The following is a 20,123-nucleotide window of genomic DNA, read 5'->3' as shown; positions in this document are numbered from 1 at the left end:
TAAATAAATAATAAGTAGCTGGCTCCAAAGAAGAGAGGCTGTTGGGCAGTCCATCAATGGACACGGAAGCGGCTTTGCCCAGAGCACCGAGTCTGCCTCGGTAGGAGTACCGGAAGCTCACTGTTGCTGTAACCCGGGGTCTTGCTGCATGACACCATTCACAGTTTTCTTTGTTTTTGGAGGAGACTGTCCTCAAAGCCATGGAGGCTTGCTTGCTTATTCATTCATTCATTCATTCATTCATTCATTCATTCATTCATTCATTCATGAAATTTATTTTCCACTGATCTCTTATCCAACTATTCTGGGCAGTTTACAGCATAAAAACATAAAAACATTTCAAAAAACATGAAAGCTATCATTGAACACAACAGATAAAATCATAGAGTAATAAAAGTGTTAACACAAGATGGCAAAGGAAGGAGCTGGACATGCAGGAGGAGGGTGGGGGTGGGGATTAGGTAAACCATCTCTAGGTAAACCTCCCCCATTAGGTCCCCAAGGCATCTGGCAGAGGCAGCTCTTAGGAAACGTCAGGAGGGGGGCGGGGAGTCACGACAGACAAGGCTCATCTCCTGGATCCTGCCAGCTGAAATCCCTTAGCTGGCAGGATCCGCAATGGGTCCCCTCGGCCAACACTGGGGGGTGGGGGGATCCATAGGGCTCACCAGCAGCTTCTGTCAGCAGCCACATCTTCTGCCTCACTTGGCTGAAGGTCACAGCGGTGGGGTTTCTTTCCCAACGTCCTTGTCCGCTTACGTGGCCAACCTTCAGCTCTTCCCAGACTCCCAGACTATGGAGCAACTGGCAAGGCGGAATTGTCCATTCTGATAACCTCTCCCATCATCTTATCTGCCCTCTGATAACCAGACACTCAATGACAGTACACTCCGCGTGATCCAAGACCTCCAGACTGTTGGCACGGTCTTGCCAAAAGATGCCGAGGATGGAGCAGAGCGTGTTCCTGTGAGATTTCTCCAGGCGTTTTAACACACCTTCAGTGCAGAATCCAGGACTAGGAGAGAAAAAAGCTCTGCAGACTTTCAGATTTGTGGAAGTGCAGATGTTGTGTTGGAGCAGTCTAATACACAGCTGCCCCTGCACTTAGCTGGTCTGGATGATCCTGGAGTCAATTTCTGTGTCCCAAGAAGTCTCAAAGGAGACCCAGATCCTTCTTGCCAGCACTACTTTTTTTAATTACTATTTTTTTTTGTAAATATTTTTCTTATTTTTTCCCAAACATAAACATAAAATATAACTTTCAAGAACAGAGTTTCAATCCGGTCATAGATGGTTAACATGCTTACATTCTTTTAACACGCTCTATTCCACTTTTCCATTACATCTTTAAAAAATTTAAAACAGCGAAAAAAAACAAAAAACAAATTTAAACATATAATTCTAACACTTTCATCTAGACAAATCTAATATATCAATACAATTTTAACTTCGAATTAAATTTTAGCTCATTATCTCTGTATCTATATCTCATCAATGTCCAAATAGTTATTAACAATATTCTAGTCTCTTATTTTAATTATATACCTTACAATTTTATCACCAAAATTATCTATTTCAATTTCAATACAACTCCATTTTGTTGAAATTTATAAAACACAATTTTATCAACATCTTATTTGACCCTTATCAAATCAAAATATCTTGAACTTTCCAATTTAATATCCCACATATTACACAGTTTTATCACAAGAACATATTGCTTATTCTTCTCCAAATTATCAACTCTTTTGAGATTATTCCCAATATTATTTCCTCCCAATCTCCCAACATTATTGGCTGACTTCCAGCATATTTTATTTGGCTAGTTTCTAGCATAATCTCCTCCAGAGCTCCTTCCATTGTTTGGCTGATTTCCAGCATATTCTGTTTGGCTGATTTCCAGCATAGTCTCCTCCAACTCTCCTGCCATTGTTTGGCTGATTTCCAGCATTTTATTTATTTTCCCACTTACTTCCTCTGAGTCTCTAACTCTTATCTAGTTAGTATCCTTCACCTCATTATTTTAGTTTTCCCTTACATCATAATTATCTATTTAATCTCTATATCTCTATTCATCAAAATTAATTCTCATTATGTTTCATAATAATCATTTCCCATACTTGTTAAATTAGATCACAGTTTATCTCTATCATCTGTGTATTTCATAGTTTCATTCAGTAATATATTAATCAATCATAGTCAACAGTCTAACTTTGTTTGCAGAATATAGTTAAGACATATTACATCAAATAATAAGTTTTCTTAAAATTATCTCACATTAGTATACACTTCTCATAGTAATTTTTAACCACTTAATATATAAATCCCTATTTTAATTGCCATTTATTATTTTTTCTTTATTATTCCAAAAACCTTCCTGTTTAATCCAAAAGAAAAAAAAAAACCTTTTATTCCTTTAGGCTTTTAAGCATTACATTACAATTTAGTTACATTTAGTTAGATTTAAACTAAACTACATTTAGTTTAGATTTAAATCTATTTTGTTTCTTCTTTTTCCTGTCTGTCCACATATTCCACTTCAAAGTTCATCTATTCAAATTAAAAGTTCTATATATCACTTTGATGCTCTTATAAATATCTGCTCCAAGCATGATGTCTCCACTTCCTGTCTTTGTTCGTGCGCCACACCTTCTTTTTGTTAAGTCTGTAAGTTTCCATTATAGAAAAGGTCCAAGATCTTTCTTCTTAAAATCACACAGAACAGGATAGAAATTTCCAAAGTCTATTAGTCTAATGTTAATTCCAAAGTAATCATAATAATCCAAAGTAGAAAGCCATTTAGGATATTTCTTTTCCAACCAGAAAGTAAAATCTCTTCAATCCACTTTCCTGCTTAGTCACCGCAAACTTCATGGCAATTTTGTAGCCATCTGTCTGTCAATCTTCATTAACTTCGTTAACTTTCACAGGTTTAAATTCCCCAAAAAATACTTCTTCAATCCACTCCAAAGAGAACAGGAAAAAAAAGTCCAATTTTCCAAATTATTAGAAACAAATTCTTCTAAGCCAAATTAATTAATGCAAAGTTTGTCTTGGGTCTCCATTCTTTTCCCCCCTTTCTTTTAAGTCTTCAAGCCCCACGGATCAGTAGCCGCTGTTTAAAGGTTGGGGTCTTATTTTAAAAAAAATATTCCAAGTAATCCCTTTATTTGCCTGGGTTGGTGTCACTCACCCAGCTTTGAAATGCTCGTTCTTTCTTCTTCCTCCTGCACGATCTTGTGTCCCGGTCTGCCGCGGCTTTGTGGCAGCCGCCATGGCTGCCTACCCCCGCCGCCGACTTTGAGGATTCCCTCTGGCCTCCGAGGAACTTGCCTGTTCCTCTTGGCCCTCCGAGGCGCTCCTCTTCACACACACCCCATCCCTACAAGATGGGGATCAGTCCGAAGACCGGTCGGGCAGCGGTTTGTCAGTCTGGGTTTTCACAGGCTCGTTAGAGCCCGCTAATTCCCCGACTGTGGCGCCGCGGCTCCAGACCGGAAGTCCCATTTTTTTAATTACTATTTTTAAAAAGTAGTACTGGCACGAAGGATCTGGGTGTCTTGATAGACCATAGACTGGGCTGCATCAATGTGGTACCAAGCTCACAGGGAATGATAGCTCCACTCTATACTGCACTGGCTCAGGCCACATCTGGACTACCGTGTCCAATTCTGCTCACCAGGGTAGAAAATGGGTGCTGAGTATGCAGTACAGGAAGACGTGACAAAGATGGCAGAGGGCTTGGAGACTCAGTCCCAGAAGGAATGGTTAAAAGAATTGGGGGTGATGAACCGAAAGCAGGGATGTCCAACCTTGGCAACTTTAAGACTTGTGGACTTCAACTTCCAGAATTCCCCAGCCAGCAATGCTGAAGGAAAGAAAATTTACTCTGTAGGGCTCCCAAGGCTTGGATAGGAAGAATGGTTGAACATCTTATGAAGAAGAATCCAAATTTGGAGTAAGGAAGGACATCCTGTGAGTGGGACCTCCTGCCTCCTGGAGTAACGAGGCTCCATCACTGCAGTTTTTCAAAGCAAGTTTTGACATGTGTCTGGGATGGTCTGAGCACCCCAAGTTTCAGGGATGCCACCTGCATTGTGTTCACACTCCTGAATTAGAAGGTCTAACTCTCCCCTTGTCTTGAGGCCCATGGAAAAACTCTCGAGTGGGGAGCCACCTCTTGGTTGCAGCATGCTGGCTGTCTCCACCTGCCCTCCTCCTACTTCTTCCTTCAGTCGCTTCCTTGGCTCAAGGGCTGGGCCATGCTGGGCCATCCTCCCCCTTTGCCCCAGTTCCCACATGGGTGGGGCAGGCTGGGGCTGGGCTAGGCTGGTGTCGGTGGGTATTACAACTGGCAGACTGGGCCTGCTGTGACAGGTGCGCAGGAGAACTCTTTTCTGAGTTTGCCCCATCCTCCTGCTGCCCAAGGTTGCCAGTCAGGCTGAAGGAGGGAAAGGGACACCCAGCAAAGCTGGAGGAGCCGTCGGCAGAAAGAGGCCCCCAGCCTCTTAGTAGCAGCACTGCTAGAGAAAGGCAGGCAGCAGCCCATGTAACACAGCAAGGGAGGAGGTAAAATGGTGCATCCCCCCCCTCTTCCCAGAAATAAAAGACTAAATGAAGAGAAACCCCTCACTGCAGAGAAGTTGCAGGACCCCAGCCGTAACAGAATAAGAGATTTGGAAGGGACCTTGGAGGTCTTCTAGTTCAACCCTCTCCTCAAGCAGGAGAGCCTATATCATTCTGGACAAATGGCTGTCCAGTCTTTTCTTGAAAACCTCCACAACGTCTCCTGTAGAGGCAAGCCAAATGGTTTGCCTCCAGAAGTTATGGAGCTATGGTTGCATGGTGGCGCAGTGGTTAAAATGCAATATTGCAGGCTCTGCCCATTGCCAGAAGTTTGATCCTGAACAGCTCAAGGTTAACTCAACCTTCCATCTTTCCAAACTGGGTAAAATGAGGGCCTAGGTTGTTGGAGGCAGCAGGCTGCATTTGTAAACCACTCAAAGAGTGCTCTACTATGGAGCAATACATAAGTGCCTATACCCATGATGGCAAACCTATGGCACACATGCCACAGGTGGCACACTGAGCCATATCTGCAGCTAGCTCAGCTCCAGCACGCATGCGTGTGCTGGCCAGCTCATTTTCAGCTGCCCCTCCCCTCCCAGGAGTCTCCATGCGGTCCATTTTGGATGGCAGGTAAGTACAGGGCTCGCTCAGAGGCTCTGGGAGGGCATTTTTGCCCTCCCCAGGCTCCAAGAAAGCCTCTGGAGCCTGGGGAGGGCAAAAAATGGGCCTTCCAGGCCCACTGGAAGTCAGGAAACTATTGAGCCAGGTACCACCTACTCTATATCTTTGCATTTGATTTTTCTTGCCTAGGTGTAAAACTTTACTATTTTCACCACTGAATTATACTTTGTTGGATAAAGCCCAGTGTTCAAGTCTGTCAAGATCCTTCTGCATTTTGAGCCTGTCTTCTGGAATTTTGGCTATTCCTACCGGCTTGGTGTCATCTGCAAATTTGATAAATTCCCCTCCCATTCCCTCATCTAAATCATTTATGAAGATTTGAAGAGCACTGGGCCCAAAACAGACCCTTGAAGTGCCCCATTACTGACTTCCCTCCATGTAGATGTTGCTCCATTGAGGACTCCACTCTGTTCATAAGTCAGTTATGAACCCATCTGGTGATGGTGGTGGTGTCTTCCCACATTTTCCTAGCTTACCAAAAAGTAAGAAGTCGTGGTCTACTTTGTCAAAGGCTTCACTGAAGTCTACGTTTGCTATGTCCACAGAATTCCACTAATTTAGTCACTTCATCAAAGAAGGCAATAAGGTTTGCATGAGCCATGAAGACTCAGACAACTGTCACTGCAGAAGCTGCCTTGAATGACCCGCCCAGCCAGCTCAGAACTAGGGGCCCTCAGGAGGACACACACACCCTGCTCTCTGAACACAGGTGTGGGGCAGGAGAGGCAGACCCAGACATACCCACTGCCAGCACTTCCATACACGAGGGAGCTTATTCTGCAGATTTATGTGCTTTTGCCAATAAAGCAAAGTGATCTAATGACATATACAAGCGTAAGTAATATTTACAAAATATTACAAAACCGAAAAACAGAAACACAAAAGAAAGAAGTTCCTTAATTTTGTCCCTCTCAACTCTCTTTCCCTCATTTTCAGCTTGGGCTTTATTCAGCTTCTTCTCTCCCTCCTCATCTCAGTTTCTGCCACTGGAACATCCAGGAGGATCTGGAACCGTTTAGAGCAAGCTACGTACGTGCTACCACCGAGGTGCTTTCCACCACTTCCCCTTCTTGCGTGGCTGATCACAGCCTCGCCCCTCTGCTGTGTCCTCAGTCTTCCATGGAAAAACTCAATGGCCCAGCACAGACCCAACCTCTTTCCTCCTCCAGGCCCTGACCTGCCAGCCGTTTGGACATTAATCCCGTGCTTAAGGCCAATAGTGTTGATTGCTGGTAAGGAGGAGTTTTGGTCATATGGACAGACTGAACATAGCTTCAACTGGGAAACTGAGCATCCTAGACTAAGCCAAGTCCAGAAACACTAGAGAATTCCTCGAAGCTTGGCATTTAGACACATCAGCCATCAACAGGCACATAGAGATATACAACATCTACATGTCATTCAAAAGAGACAATCAAAAAAGCCAAAAAAAAGGAAGCAAAAAGACCACCGTCTTTTTAATACCAAGATTAGTACTAGACCAACAATCAATAAGCAAACAACACACCAATCAAGGAACTACTAACTCAGACAAACAAGCTAACAGTAAACAACAGTTTACTCAAGGAACCTCCAAGACCATTCCCACCCACACTTGTTTATAAAATGAGAGCAAATCCCTCCCTTCTAGCACTGATGAAGTTACCTAGTTGGGTTATAAAACATCTGCAAGGAAACAATCAAACTCAGAAACAACCAAGGACCCCACAGTCCTCTTCCTTCTCCTTCACTCTGCAAGCCTCCTCCCTTCTAGCATTGATGGTGTTCCCTAGTTGGGTCATGAAATGTCTGCAAGAAAACATCTAAGCTCAGAGAGGTGTAAGATGCCACCAAAGGCTTCTATCAGCTGCCACGGGATATGTGTGTGGCCTGGAGCCGAAAGAGATGCGGGAGAAGCCTAGCATTTGCTCCAGTTGAGGATGAACCAGGAGGGAGGGAGGGTTTGGCCGTGGCAGATGGAAGAGGCGCCAGGTGAGGTTCCAGGAGCCCAACCCCACCAGAGATCAGCTGCTTTCCTGTCAACCTCTGCTCTAGCGGGCACTGACTCACTCTCTGGCGCCCAGCCCCACCCATCCCTGTTGCGAAAGGGCCCCGACAGGCTTGGGCTGGTTCTCCTCCTTCTGTCAGCCAGGAGGGCAGGGCCATGGAACTGCTCTGGCCAGATGCATGGATGGCCTCACGTGACGGCAGCAGCAGGACACATGATCACAGCAGGCAGCTCCCTGGACTAGCCATAAAAGACCAAGATCTGGGCTGCCCCCAGAGGCTCCTCAGTCGGATACCCACCCAGGCTGCCAGCTGCTTCCCCAAGAACTTGAGCACCATGAACATTGGGGGACTTTCTCCTCCAGAACCAGCCACCCCTGAAATCCAAGGCATTGCTCAGCAGGTAGGTCATCCAGCCAATAACCCATCCCAAGGACTTTGTCAAGTTCCCTTCCCTGCTTTGCCAAGAGATGCCCCAGAAGTCCCCATCGTCTGGCCAGGCCAGCAAGGAGCTGTGTCCTGGCATCTCTCCCTCTTGCGGCCTGATTGCCTTGACCAGGTCCCTTCTGTCACCAGGTGAAGAACAAGCTGGAGGCGGCGGCGAACAAGAGGTTTGCCACCTACAAGGCCATTTTGTACTGTGCCCAGGTGGTCGCTGGCATGAATTACTTTATCAAGGTCAGTGGCTGAACCACAGGATGCACCCAATCCCAAGTGGGGGAGGGGGGAATCAGCCCCTTACCGGCCATCTGTGAGGTTCTTCTCTCCGCTTCACAGAGGCTGCCCTCCAAAGACCCCTCCCCCAGTTGTTGCTGTGGCACCTGCATCTGCCCACCTTGCTTAACTTCAATGCCTGCTTGTTTTCTTTAACCTCTTCTGCCAACCCACCCCACTGAGTCACTGGGGGGTTCAGTGCCAACTCAGATCTTCCCTTGAGGGCCTCCTGGACCTGCTGGAGCCAATGACCTTCCTCCAAACCATTCTCTCCCCCCCCCCTCCGTCCCCCGCAGCCACTCTTCACAAAAGCTTCTGGCTTGGAAGGGCTCTTTAATATTAGAAGAGGAAGGTCTTCTGCTTTGGGTTTTAGCCAAATCGGCTACTAGGTCCCTGACCCAACTCTACCAGCTGGGCTAGGAAAGACCTGTCTGAACCTCGGGAGCCAGTGGGGTCTTCAGCCAGCACTGGAAAGGATTTGAGGGGTCTTCACTCTTTGGAGGCATCAGGCTGGAGAAGATGGCCTGATCTGTGGCTGCTTAGTCTGACCCAGAATTCGTTCCTGGAACCCTCCCAAGAAGTAGCTGTAGTCACCCCGTCACCCTGCCTTTGGGGACGTGGCTGTTGGGTCCTTGGCCCTTGTCCTGATGAAGGGGCCATGCGCCTGATGTCCATGTCCTGCTGCTTCCCCCCCCCCCACAGATGCGATGTGGTGACAAAGAGAAGGATTACGTCCATCTGAGGATCTTCCAGGCGCTGCCAGTTCAAGGCGGACTGGTTGAACTCTCCAGCTTCCAGCTGGACAAGACCAAGGATGACCCCATCACCTACTTCTAGGCACAGCCGTCCATCTCCGCTTGGAGGGAAGCCGTGGAAGAAGCGAGGCGTGCACTGAGCCATGGGAGCTTCTGAACGGAATAAACACATTTGTCCAAAAATGCTCATGGACTTTTGGTACAGACTGAGCTGGCTGGAATTAAGCGTTCTCAGCTTATGACAGTTCATTAGCGACCATTCAAAGTTACAACGGCACTGAAAAAAGGGACTTAGGAGCATTTTTTCACACTTACAACTGTTGCAGGATCCCCACGGTCATATGACCAAAATCCAGATGCTTGGCAACTGACTCATATTTATGACGGTTGCAGTGTCCTTGAGTCACATGATCCCCTTTTGCCACCCCCTATCAAACAAAGTCAATGGGGAAGCCAGATTCACTTAATAACCGTGTTACTAACTTAACAGCTGCAGTGATTCACTTAACGATGGTGGCAGGAAAAGTCATAAAATGGGGCAAAATTTACTTAACAACGGTCTCAACAATAGAAGTGTTGGGCTCAATTGTGGTCATAAGTCGAAGACTATCTGTAGTTAGAAACTCTCTTCTGCTGATTCAGCACAGATTCTCCACGCCCTGAAAAACCGGGGGGGAGGCGGGGGGACTGGGTATGAGCAGGTCAGCAACCCCGAGACCCTCCCCCTGGCCTTTCCCTGAAGCAGAAGCTCCAGAGACCCAAGAGGGGCACCAGCCTCTCGGGTGGGTGCAGAGCCTCTGCAGGAGGAAGGAAGGGAGCCTCAGGGCCGAGACGAGCCACCCCAAAGACTTCCGCCTGCTACATCCAGATTTTAAAAGCTGTCTTTAGGCTTGCGGAACATCTAACCTCATCCTGTTGGGACAAGGCAGACAGAAAATGAAAGTTAGATAGTGGGAAGGGGGAAATTGTGGCTTACAAGTTACTTTCAGGAACTATGAATGCATCTTTGAAAGCGACCAGCTGCTGATTAAGAACTAAAAATTGCGAAGAGGGGCTAAAATAACCCTTTATAACAGGGGTGGGGAACTATGGCCCTTTTATGACCCATGGACTTCAACTCCCAGAATTCCTAAGCCAGCCATGCTGCCCACAGGTCAAAAAGCAGCCAGAGTTCTCCGCCCTTTCATCAGGTTCTAACTGGGCAATGGCACTCAACCCTCCGCCCGGTTCCTATAAAGGAGGGTCCGAGGGAAGCTTTGGGAGACAGAGCCCCCTCCTCCTCTACACAGAATGACCGCTGCGTTCACTCTGGTGCGGTGGGGGGGGGGGTCTTTGGGCTACTAAGCACCACCAGCCGAGACTTTCTGAGACGGCCATCCCTACTGGCCTTCCCGGGGGGGGGGGGGGGCAAGGACTGCGCTGGGCAGGCTGCAGACATGAGCCTAGGAGGAGTGGGCGGGGGGCTGCAGCGCGGTCAGCCTGAAAAGGCGGTTGGGGGCCGGTGGCTTTGTCCCACATGGGAGAGATTCAACAGAGGGGATCCGCCTCTTTAGGGGGGCTCTACTGATCCACAATGACCCCCTGATCATGGGGGGAGCCGAGGGGCGACGCATGGCCACAATCACAACCCAGGAACCCGCTTGGCTTCTTTCCCAGCAAAGGCCCAGAAGCACGGGGGGCTTCCTGAAGTCCTGCCGCGGTCAGTCCTCGCCGGCCGCCTTGCTCCCCTTTGCAGACCCTCCGGCCTGACTCCCAAGAAGCGGCCGCCTCTCCTTCGGCGGCCCGCGGTCCGGAGCGCCGCCACGCGAGGAAGCCGAGGCGGGACTCGTGCGCTACAAATCTCCGGCCTCAGGGACCTCAGTCCGGCCGCCGCCGCGCAGTTGAGCCGGGCTGGGCACGGGGCGTCGCCCCCTCCGCCCCCCCAGCACCGAGCTCCGGCCTCCTGGCGATGGGGCAGCCCTGGGCTCCTCCGCCGCCTTCCCGCAGATGCCCGGGCTGAGCGGCTTCTCCCACCCGCCGGCTTCCCGAGCGCCGCCACGTGGTGCCAGCCGGGGGAGACGCGCCCTGCCCGTCCGGCTGCCGGCGTGGGGCGGGGCGGGGCGCCGGGCTCCCGGTCGCTGCCGGGGGAGGGAAGGCCGCCCTCCCCAAGACTCCCGCGCGGCCTCCGGGCAGGAGGGGGTTCCTGGCCCGCCGGGAGGCCGGTCCGCTCGGGGGCTGGGCGGATGAATCAGCATCCGCTGCCGCTCGCTCGGCGCGCCCGCTGCGGCCCCACCTGGCCGCCTCCCTGAGCCGCGCCGGGTCGGGGTCGGAGCTGCTTCCCCGGGGGTCGCGCGGAGCCCCGCCCGCTGCAGCCGCATGGAGCCCGCCGGGAGCCTCCTGCGGGGCAAGCCCTTCTATGGGCGCGAGTGGGCGCTGGGCCGGCTGGCGCTGAGCCTGGAGGGGGGCGGCGGGGTGCTTGTCACCGGCGGCCCCGGCAGCGGCAAGACGGCGCTGTGCACCGAGGCGCTGTGGCCCACCTCCGCGCCGGGCCTCCGGGTGGGGCTGGCCGACTCCGCCCTGGCGTGGCACTTCTGCCAGGCGCACGACGCCGACGCCACCTGCACCCCGCGCGGCTTCCTGCTGCGGTTGGTACGGCAGGTCGCTGCTGCCCGGCTACCGCCAGCGCCTCCGTCGGGCCGGCGCCCCCCAGACGCTGGAGGCGGCCGCCTGCAAAGATCCGGACGAGGTCTTCCGCAGGTAAGCGGCCCCCGGCTCCCCTGCCCCAGCACGGGCTTGCCGCCTTCGACAGCCCCGCAGCCCCTGCGCTGCCCTTCCCCGAGAGATGAGATGCCCGAGGAAGCGAGGTCCGGTTGCAGCCCGCTCCCCGCCGGGTCCTGGCCGGCCTTCTCGGGGACATTGGGGCGGAGGCCGGGTGTCCCATCTCCCCCCCCCCCGCTCCCTCCGATCTGATGGGGTGCCTTGTAGAGCATCTGCGGCCCTGCAGAGAGTTTGGCTGCCTGGGATTCCAGACTCTTCCTCGGTTGCCCTCCTTGCAGTCTGGGAATTGTGGGGATGGCTGGGGGGGGGGCAGTTTCAGGCAATGAGGTTCATCCTGACCCCTCCTGACCCAGCGTGGCATAGCTTGGCTGAAAACCTTGGCTGGGGGCGGGGTGTTGTTGTGCTGCCAGTGTTGAAAGACCCCAGCCTGATCCATGCGGGTGCTGGGTTTCCTGGAGGAGTGGAGACGATTGCAGGCCCACTTCCTGCGGCCGTTTCCACTCCATTCCTGGGCCGGATGCGCATTTCCTGTCTGCTTAGGTCGGCCTCTGCCCTGCACTCTGCCCAGGTGTGGTGAAAGGGGCCCCTGGGCCAGTGGCCAAAGCAGGGCCCTGGATGCTGGAAGAGGCAGGCTGGGTCTTTGTGGCCGTAGCAGTGAAGGCGGCCCGCCCCTTTAAGGAAGCTGCCAGGGGCTGCAGAACTAGCCTCCCCTGTGGGGCCTGATGCAGGGGCCCCGCTCCGGACCCCCAGTTCTACAGGGGGTCTGCTGGCAGGAGGGCTTTGTCAGAAGGCAGATTGAGGCATGGCAGTCGGTGCTCACAATAAATGATGGATGCTTTAACTTTTATCCAGTCGCTCTTTGCTTTAAATTGCCTTTTGATTCACGTGTTGCTTTTAAGCTTCCTGTCTTTGTTGACTCTGTCCAAATGCTGTTTCCTTTCATCAAAGATAGCTTTAAATTTATGGACAAAATATAATCTAACCTGCAGCTGTGAGGAGTGCCTCGCCTAGGCCCCCAGAGTTCTGCCCCAGTTGCAGAACTCTGGGGGCTCCCCTTCCCCCCTTGTCAATGGTTTCCCTTCTCTCCCAGAGCGGTGCTGCTGCCCCTGCTGGACCTGCCACCCCCCACAAAGCCTCTGCTGATCGTGGTGGATGCCTTGGATGCAGCCAAGAGAGACCGCCAGGAGGAGGAGGAGGAGGAGGAAAGGGACCCCACCCCGGGGCCCAGCAAGTCCATTGCCCAACTTCTGGGAAGCCACCTGCGGCTGCTGCCCCCCTGGCTGCTCCTGGTCTGCAGCGCCCGCTCTCACAGCCAGGGAGTGCTGCGCCTCTTTCCTGGTGAGCAGGGCCCTTGGGGTGGGGGAGGGGAGAGGCTCTTGCCACAGAGCTGCTGCAGCTGTCCTGGGCCACCTTCCGGGCACCAGCTTCCAGCTTTCCATAGAAACAGTGGTGAAATCTACAAATTTTCACTACCGGTTCTGTGGGCGTGGCCTTTGGTGGGTGTATCTTGTGGTCATGTGACTGGGTAGGCATGACCAACTTGACATCACTCACTGTTAGAGCCAGGAGTTGCACATTCTGCCCTTCTGAAGCCCCCAACGCTTTGAGTTTCCCTCCACCATCTGGCTTGACTGCCCAAGTGAACCTCAGAACCTCTTGCCCCGCTCTCCATCCCGGAGGGCCGCACATCCCCCCTGCCAATCCTCAATACAAACCGCCCACCCCGTTTCTGCAAAGGTAGAGCCCCTCTCCCCAGGGCGATCCAAAGTGGGGAGGGGGATGCTGCAGAAAAGGCCGTCTTCCACCAGGGCCCGCGTGCCTCCCGTACCGGCTCCACGGGGCTTGGGGCTCGGAAGCAGTCCAATGGATTCCCACCCAGCCACCTACCTTCTCTCTTTGACGTCAGCGCCACTCCGAGAACTCGGCCCGCAGAGTCCAGCACTCCGGGGGAAGGAGGCTCAGCCATGGCGCCGCTTCCCGCTGGCAAAGAAGTGGGGCAAGAGAGGCAGAAGCTGCCCACCTGGCTGCAGTCGTCCGCCTGGCCAAAGCCACCTCCTGAAGCAACCCCGCCACTGTTCGCTTTCCTTTCGTGGCGGGAGAAGGAAGTAAGCAAACGGCAGCATTGCAGCATGTGCATGTCTGCATGTGCAGCAGCCCCGGGACATCCGCGGTCCATCTGCCCTCCCAAAGCACCACTGTGCCACCACCGTTCACTTTCTTCCTTCTTCCGCCACAAAACAAAAGTGAACAGCGGCAGGGCTGCTTCGGCCAGGTGGACGTCTTGCAAACCAGCTATCTGTGACATGGGGGCAACCGCTCCCTTGAGAACAGGTGCCAGATGGGTGGGAAGAGTTGGGTGGCATCAATGGTGGGATTCAAATAATTTAACAACTGGTTCTCTGCCCTAATGATTTCTTCCAACAACCAGTTCACCAAACTGCTCAGAAAGTTAACAACCGGTTCTCCCAAAGTGATGCGAACTGGCTGAATCCCACCACTGGTTGGCATGTTGATGCTGGGCACTGTTTGCTTGCTAGGGCCTATGGCCCTCTGCCCACATGAGAGGGAGCCAGTGTGGGGCAGGCCATTGTCTTATCCAGCTTCTTCCACTGCAGGATTCCGACAACTATGCCTCGATGACCTCCAGAGGGAACCTGTCATCTGTGATGTGCAACATTACATTCTCGCCCGGCTGGACCGGGAGGAGGCTCTCCAGCGGCGCTTCACCCAGGACATGACAGGAGCCCTGACCCAGCTTCACCTAAAGAGCAACGGCTGCCTGCTCTACCTGGAACAGATATTAGACAGGGTGATGGAAGAGTTGGTCCCCCCGCAAGAGGTCCGTCACATCCCAGGGACGCTGTCTGGACTGTACCTGTGGCTCTGCCAGCACCTCTTCCCACACAACCAGTTTGCCCTGATCCGCCCTCTGCTAGAGGCCCTTCTGGCAGCCCCTCGCCCACTGACGCCTCGTGAGCTTCATGCTGCCATCTGGACATGCCATCCGGTGGTTCAGGAGAGCTTTCAGGACCACCTGGCAACCTTGGCAGGGTTCCTTCAGAAGGGCCCAGGGGGTACCTGCATGTTCTTCCACGTCAGCTTTGCCGAGTGGCTTTGTGACATCAAGCATTGTACATGGAAGTACCACTGTTGCCCAGCCCGAGGGCACTTCCTGCTTGCCATGAGTGCCTTCTGCCGGGCACCAGAACTAAGCCCAGAGGAGGTGATTGATCTGGCCCGGCACTTGCTGGCTTCCGAGCTCGACCTTGAGGCCTGGCAGCTGGCACTGTGGCTGGTGTGGTGCCGGGTGCCTGTGGAGTGCTGCTTAGGGCCAGAACTGCTGGTGCCCTTGGAGCCAGCAGTGCTCGAGCTGCTGGTGCTGGCAGGCGCTCGCCTGGGGGAGCAAGGGCCAGCCCCCTCCCTACACCATGCCTTGGAGCGGGAGGATTCTGTGCGGCTGCTACTAGAAAACGGCACCAGCGTTAACCAGCGGGATGTGGACGGGCGCACGTGGCTGGCTAGTGCCTCCCACAGTGGCAACCATGAAGTAGTGGGGCTGCTCTTGACTCACGGTGCGCAGCTAGAAGCCCCTGATCACCACGGACAGACCCCCATGACCTTGGCTGCTCGCCAAGGACACACAAAGGCCCTGCTTTGCCTGCTGGCCCACGGCGCCAAGGTCGATTGTGCGGATCACAAAGGTTGGACAGCGCTGCGTGCGGCTGCCTGGGGTGGTCACAGCGAGGCCATTGGCATTCTGCTGCAAGCTGGCGCCAGTGTTGATTGCGCCGATACAGAGGGGAGAACAGCACTGAGGGCCGCTGCCTGGAGTGGCCATGAGGACATTGTGGCCACTCTGTTGGCGCATGGAGCAGATGTCAACCAGGCTGACTCTGAGGGGCGCACGCCACTGATTGCTGCTGCCTACATGGGGCACAGAGGGATTGTGGCTCTGTTGCTGAGCCATGGGGCTCATGTCGACCACGCTGATATGGATGGGCGGACGGCCCTTTCTGTGGCCGCTTTGTGCATTCCAGTGAGCCATGGCTGTGCCAAAGTCGTAGAGCTTCTCTTAGATCACGGTGCTTCTCCAGGACATGCCGACCGGGACAATGTGACTCCCTTGCTGGTAGCTGCCTACGAAGGCCACGTGGATGTCGTGGAGCTCTTGCTGGAAGCAGGGGCAGAAGTGGACCAGGCTGATTCCAGAGGCTGCACCCCACTCTTGGCTGCTTCCTCCATGGGCCATCGGGCGGCGGTAGAGACTTTGATGCTTTGGGGGGCAGCCATTGACATCCTAGACAGTGAAGGCCGGACTGCTCTGGGTGTTGCAGCTGGACAAGGCAGCGAAGCCGTTGTCCAGGCTCTGCTCAAGCGGGGCTTGGATGAAAACCACCCAGATGGGCTGGGCTGGGCCCCACTGCACTTGGCAGCTTGGCAGGGCCACCACAGGACATGTGCAGCTCTTTTGGAGGCTGGAGCCTGTGTAGGTGAGCCGAACCGGGACGGCCACGTCCCACTAATGCTGGCAGCACAGGAAGGACACATGGATGCTGTGCAGCTCCTGCTCGAGCACCGCTCCCCCATCGACCACCAGGGTTACGATGGGCTCTCGGCCTTGTCTCTGGCTATGCTGGCCGGACACCACAGCACCGCTGAACTGCTTCTGCGCAAGGGGGCAGAGGTGAACTTGTCTGACTCTGAGGGTCGGCCCATGCTGTACCTGCTGATGCTGGAGGGCTGTGTGGAGATGGCCGAATTGTTACTGGAGCATGGGGCTAGGCTGGAGGGGCGGGATGCCCAAGGCCGCACTGCATTGCACGTCACCTGCTGGCAGGGGCAGGTTGAGGCCACCCAGCTGCTGCTGAGCTACGGAGCAGACGTGGATGCCCTCGACAAGGAATGCCGCTCGGCCTTGCACCTGGCTGCCTGGCAGGGCCACGGGAGCATCGCGCACCTGTTGCTGGAGAGGGGGGCACGGCCCAACCACAGTTGCAGCCAAGGGGCCACTGCTCTGGGCGTGGCTGCACAGGAAGGCTGGGCTGATGTGGTGAGGGTTTTGCTGGAGCACGGGGCCAGCCCTGATGTCCGGGACAAGGCAGGCCGCTCCCCGAGATGGCTGGCAGCCAAGCGGGGCCAGCAGGTTGTGCTGAGGCTGATGGAAGGTTACGGGGCCTGGCCGGGGCCGGCTTCTCCCCAGCTGGGCTCTCCCAGCAGCTCGGCCAGCAGCCTTGTCCCCCAAGGCAGGGGAGGCAAATCTCCTGCGGCCTGGCTGGGCTCCACCGATGATGCACAGGCCTCCCGTGGCTCTTCAGCCACAATGTCCATTTTTCACTCCCTTGCTGCCACCCCCCAAATAGTTCCATTGGACTCACTCTCTGGGGCACAACAGATGCCCCAGTACTCCCCACCCTATCGGCCCCAGCCAGGCCCCTTAGCCCTTCTGCCATATCCAGCTCAGGACAAGCCTAGCAAGGAACCCAGGGGGGGTCTGATCTCCACTGACACGCTGTCTCCCCACCTGCACCGGAAGGCAGCCATCAAGCTGCAGTTCGAGGGCCCCACTTGCGGCTATCACTACAAGCAGGAAACTCCCCTTTGATCTGGAGAGGGAGGCAAGGCCGGTGGGGCTGGTCGGCAAGAGGTGCAGTCCTCGGTGCGGAGGGCTTTGACGTACAAGGCTCGGAATGCTGCGGGGGGTCCACTTTAGGACCTCCGGTGCCCACCCCAAGACCTGCTCCAGCTTTGGAAAGGGGGGCCCCATCCAAGAAGGGGGGGCAGAAGTGCCGCAGTGGTGTCAGAGGCATCCCCTGCTCCATGGCCATGTGGGGGTCATTTTCCTCTGGGCAGCTGAGAGCCTCCCCCTGGGAAAAGGGGCCAGTGACCCCCAGCTGGCCCTGGCTGGCTTTCTGCACATAGGCTAACCATAAAGCTGGCACACCACACAGTGCCTACGTGCACACAACCTCTATGCACAAAAGAACCACCATTACGGGTTAAGATGATGCCGTTGTTCGCACAGTGTGCTGGATCACACATCACCCAGGCCTTTTACACTGATCTGTGGCCTCGTGTGAATTCAGCTGCTGACTCTGGCCCGGAGTGTCTTTGAACATCTGCTGGGAAGGAAGGAAGGAAGGAGAGGGAGGGAGGGAGTGAGGAAGGCCCCTGATGCTTTCCTTCTCCAGCGGGTGGAAAGCCAGCCAGCCAGAGACCTGCTGTGTCCCTGGGGTCTCTGACCACGAGGCCCTTAAACTTGACTACCTCCGGGGGGGGGAGTTCTGAAAGGGATGGGGGGGGTGAAGCTCCTCCTGCTGATGCTTTCTGCCCAAGCAATCTCCAGATGTGGGGAAGCAGCTCCCATCACAGCCCAGGCGACCACTTGGAGCGCTGCTGGGTGGAAATTATGGGGTGCCCCAAGGGGAAGAAAATGCTGGGTGCCTAAACCTGCCTATGTCCATGCCCATGCCTGGTTCTGTGGCAGCAGCAGAGCCTTCGTGCTTGGCGGCTCATAAGACAACCAGGACGTCCCCACGGCAGCTGCTGCTCTGGGGGAGGCCCGCCTGCCCCCTCCTTGGGCTGGGTGCTATTCGCACTTTGCCTTTTGGGAGAACAGCGCCTGAATGTCTTCGGAAGAGCCTGGCACCAGCACTGCCAGGGAGGACCCTGCCCTTGGGTGCTCTCGATCACCCCGCCTGCTGACCTGGCTGTGGGGGGGGGAGCAGCGGGGAAGGGGGCCATTTTACTACTCAGAGATGTGGAGGAGCAGACCTCAATAAAGGTTTCAGCCGACTGGTGTTCCTGTCATGTTGTCTGTGGGGGGGGGTCCTTGGGGGAAAGGAGAACCCGAATGGGGTGGGGAAGGTGGGCAGACACGCCCCCTCTGCGCACACACAGCATCCGCCCAACGCAAAGACCCACCGAGCACCCAGGAGCCTTCGGAAGGTGCTGCAAAGGCCAGTGCATTCCAGGGGCTCAGTTAAGGGAGCCTGGGGAGCAGGTGCCCTGTCCCGGGCCAGGCCAGGGTCCAGCCAGGGGCTGAAAGGTGCAAAGAAGCTGCTCCAGGCTAGGGGTCAGGCAGGCCAACCTGGTCAGACAATGCAACCAGCAGCTCCATGAAAGCTTTGCCTGGCTGCTTCCTTGCCAAAGGCCACTGGACTGAGGCCGAACGGTCCTCTGCCGGAAAGGCCACGATGGATCAAGCACTTGACACATGGGGTTAGGCCAGATGATCTCCAAGATCCCTTCCAGCTCTAGGATTGTAGAATTCTGTTTCCTGGCAGGCCCGTCTCCCACCGAATTGTCCATGCCCTGCCAGAACATCGAGTGCTGCCTTTGAAAGCTTCCTGGTGTCCTGTGCTGTAATTCTATCAGGGAGAAGTTTGGCCGCAAGGGAAGAGTAAGCCATGCTTTGCGCTGTTTTGTTACACAACAGTTGAGCAAACAACTTTGTGGGGTCTAGAAGCTCGGCTGCTGTTTACACAGTGGGACTGAGTCCGCCCAGGGGAACCCCTTTCCCCCACCCCACATTTGCCTTTTGCCTGGGACCCCCTAAACTGCTTCAGCCCCCCAGGATGCGTGCTTCAGTGGACGGGGGGCGATTTTGGTGATTGCAGGCTGAATGTGGCCAGTTCTTAGCCTGCCTCGGTCCTTGCCGACTCTCAGCAACCAAACGGGGAGATCCCAGAGGTGCTTTTTCCAGAGGCAATTTTCTTTGTTTTCACCTCTCGTCCAAGAAGCTGCTTCAGAAGAACTGAACGTGGATGAGAAGCGAAACGTCTTCCAGGAAAAACCAAGGAAATCACCTCTGGGAAAAGCACCTTCGGGCCAACCATACACGATGGAGAATCTCCACAGGCGCCCAGGGATAACCGTGCACCGCAGGGGTGGGCAAAGCCAGCACACAGGCCATCCTCAAGGGCCGAGTAAGGAACAGCCTTGCCAGGGTGGCGTCCAGGTCCCTCCCTCCTTCTGGGCCTTGGGCAGGAGGGTGGGGAGCCCTTCCTTCAGCCAAAGCCTCCCAGGCTACGGTTACTGAGGGTCGGGGGGGGGGGGAGCCCAGGCCATCTGGGGGCAAGCAAGGGAGCCGTTTCCAGAGCCAGCCCTGTCAGCAGAGGGGCTCTGAGGCTGCCAACAGGCGCTTTGAAGGCTGCCAGTGGGTGCAACCAGAGAAGAGTGGCAGCAGCGTCCCTTATGCCACCCACGCAGCCTGCTGGAAGGCAGCCAGCTCTCAATGCAGCTGTGCCCAACTGCTCCTCTTCTGCAGCAGTGGGGCAGGCTGGCCTCCCACAAGCCCTACAGCGGCTGCGCCAGTTAATCCCGGCACGGCTGAATGCCAGAACCACAGAGCGGCCCCTGGTGTGCCAGGGAGGAAGGACCAGGGGAGTGCCTCTGCCTGAGGAGAGGATAGGCAGCTCAGCTGGGCATGCATGGGCGCAATTCAGCTGGTCAATCTGACCAGGTCAAACACACCAGTGCCTTACTCCTCTCCGGCCTAGACTAGCACTCTAGGTGGGGCTGCCCTTGAAGACCATTCTGGAGGGGCAGCTGGTCCAGATGGTAGCAGCTCACTTTCCAGAGGTGCCACTGGCAATTTATTTATTATTTATTAGTTTGATTTATATATGCCGCCCTTCTCCGGAGACTCAGGGTGGCTTACAA

At 54.5% G+C, this 20,123-nt stretch overlaps 2 protein-coding genes across 2 annotated transcripts; both read left to right on the top strand.

Annotated features, from left to right (window-relative positions):
- Positions 1-7,438: 7,438 nt before the first annotated feature.
- LOC117670875 (leukocyte cysteine proteinase inhibitor 1-like) lies at positions 7,439-8,890 on the top strand. Its single transcript, XM_034426386.2, has 3 exons — positions 7,439-7,639; positions 7,813-7,914; positions 8,653-8,890. Exons 1-3 carry the CDS (start codon positions 7,574-7,576, stop codon positions 8,785-8,787), a joined length of 303 nt encoding a protein of 100 aa, XP_034282277.2. The 5' UTR covers positions 7,439-7,573; the 3' UTR covers positions 8,788-8,890.
- A 2,052-nt stretch (positions 8,891-10,942) lies between these two features.
- Positions 10,943-18,254, top strand: LOC117670858 (uncharacterized). Its single transcript, XM_034426344.3, is given in 4 exon segments — positions 10,943-11,344; positions 11,346-11,441; positions 12,553-12,800; positions 14,078-18,254. Coding segments are annotated over 4 exon segments (3,615 nt in total). The 5' UTR covers positions 10,943-11,060; the 3' UTR covers positions 17,065-18,254.
- The last annotated feature ends 1,869 nt before the right edge of the window (positions 18,255-20,123 follow it).

This window comes from Pantherophis guttatus, chromosome 5 (genome assembly GCF_059756535.1).
Source record: "Pantherophis guttatus breed Tessera chromosome 5, ASM5975653v1, whole genome shotgun sequence".
Classification (NCBI taxonomy): Eukaryota; Metazoa; Chordata; class Lepidosauria; order Squamata; family Colubridae; genus Pantherophis; species Pantherophis guttatus.
The sequence above is the reverse complement of the archived record's forward strand: the minus strand, read 5'-3'. Positions and strand labels throughout refer to the sequence as shown.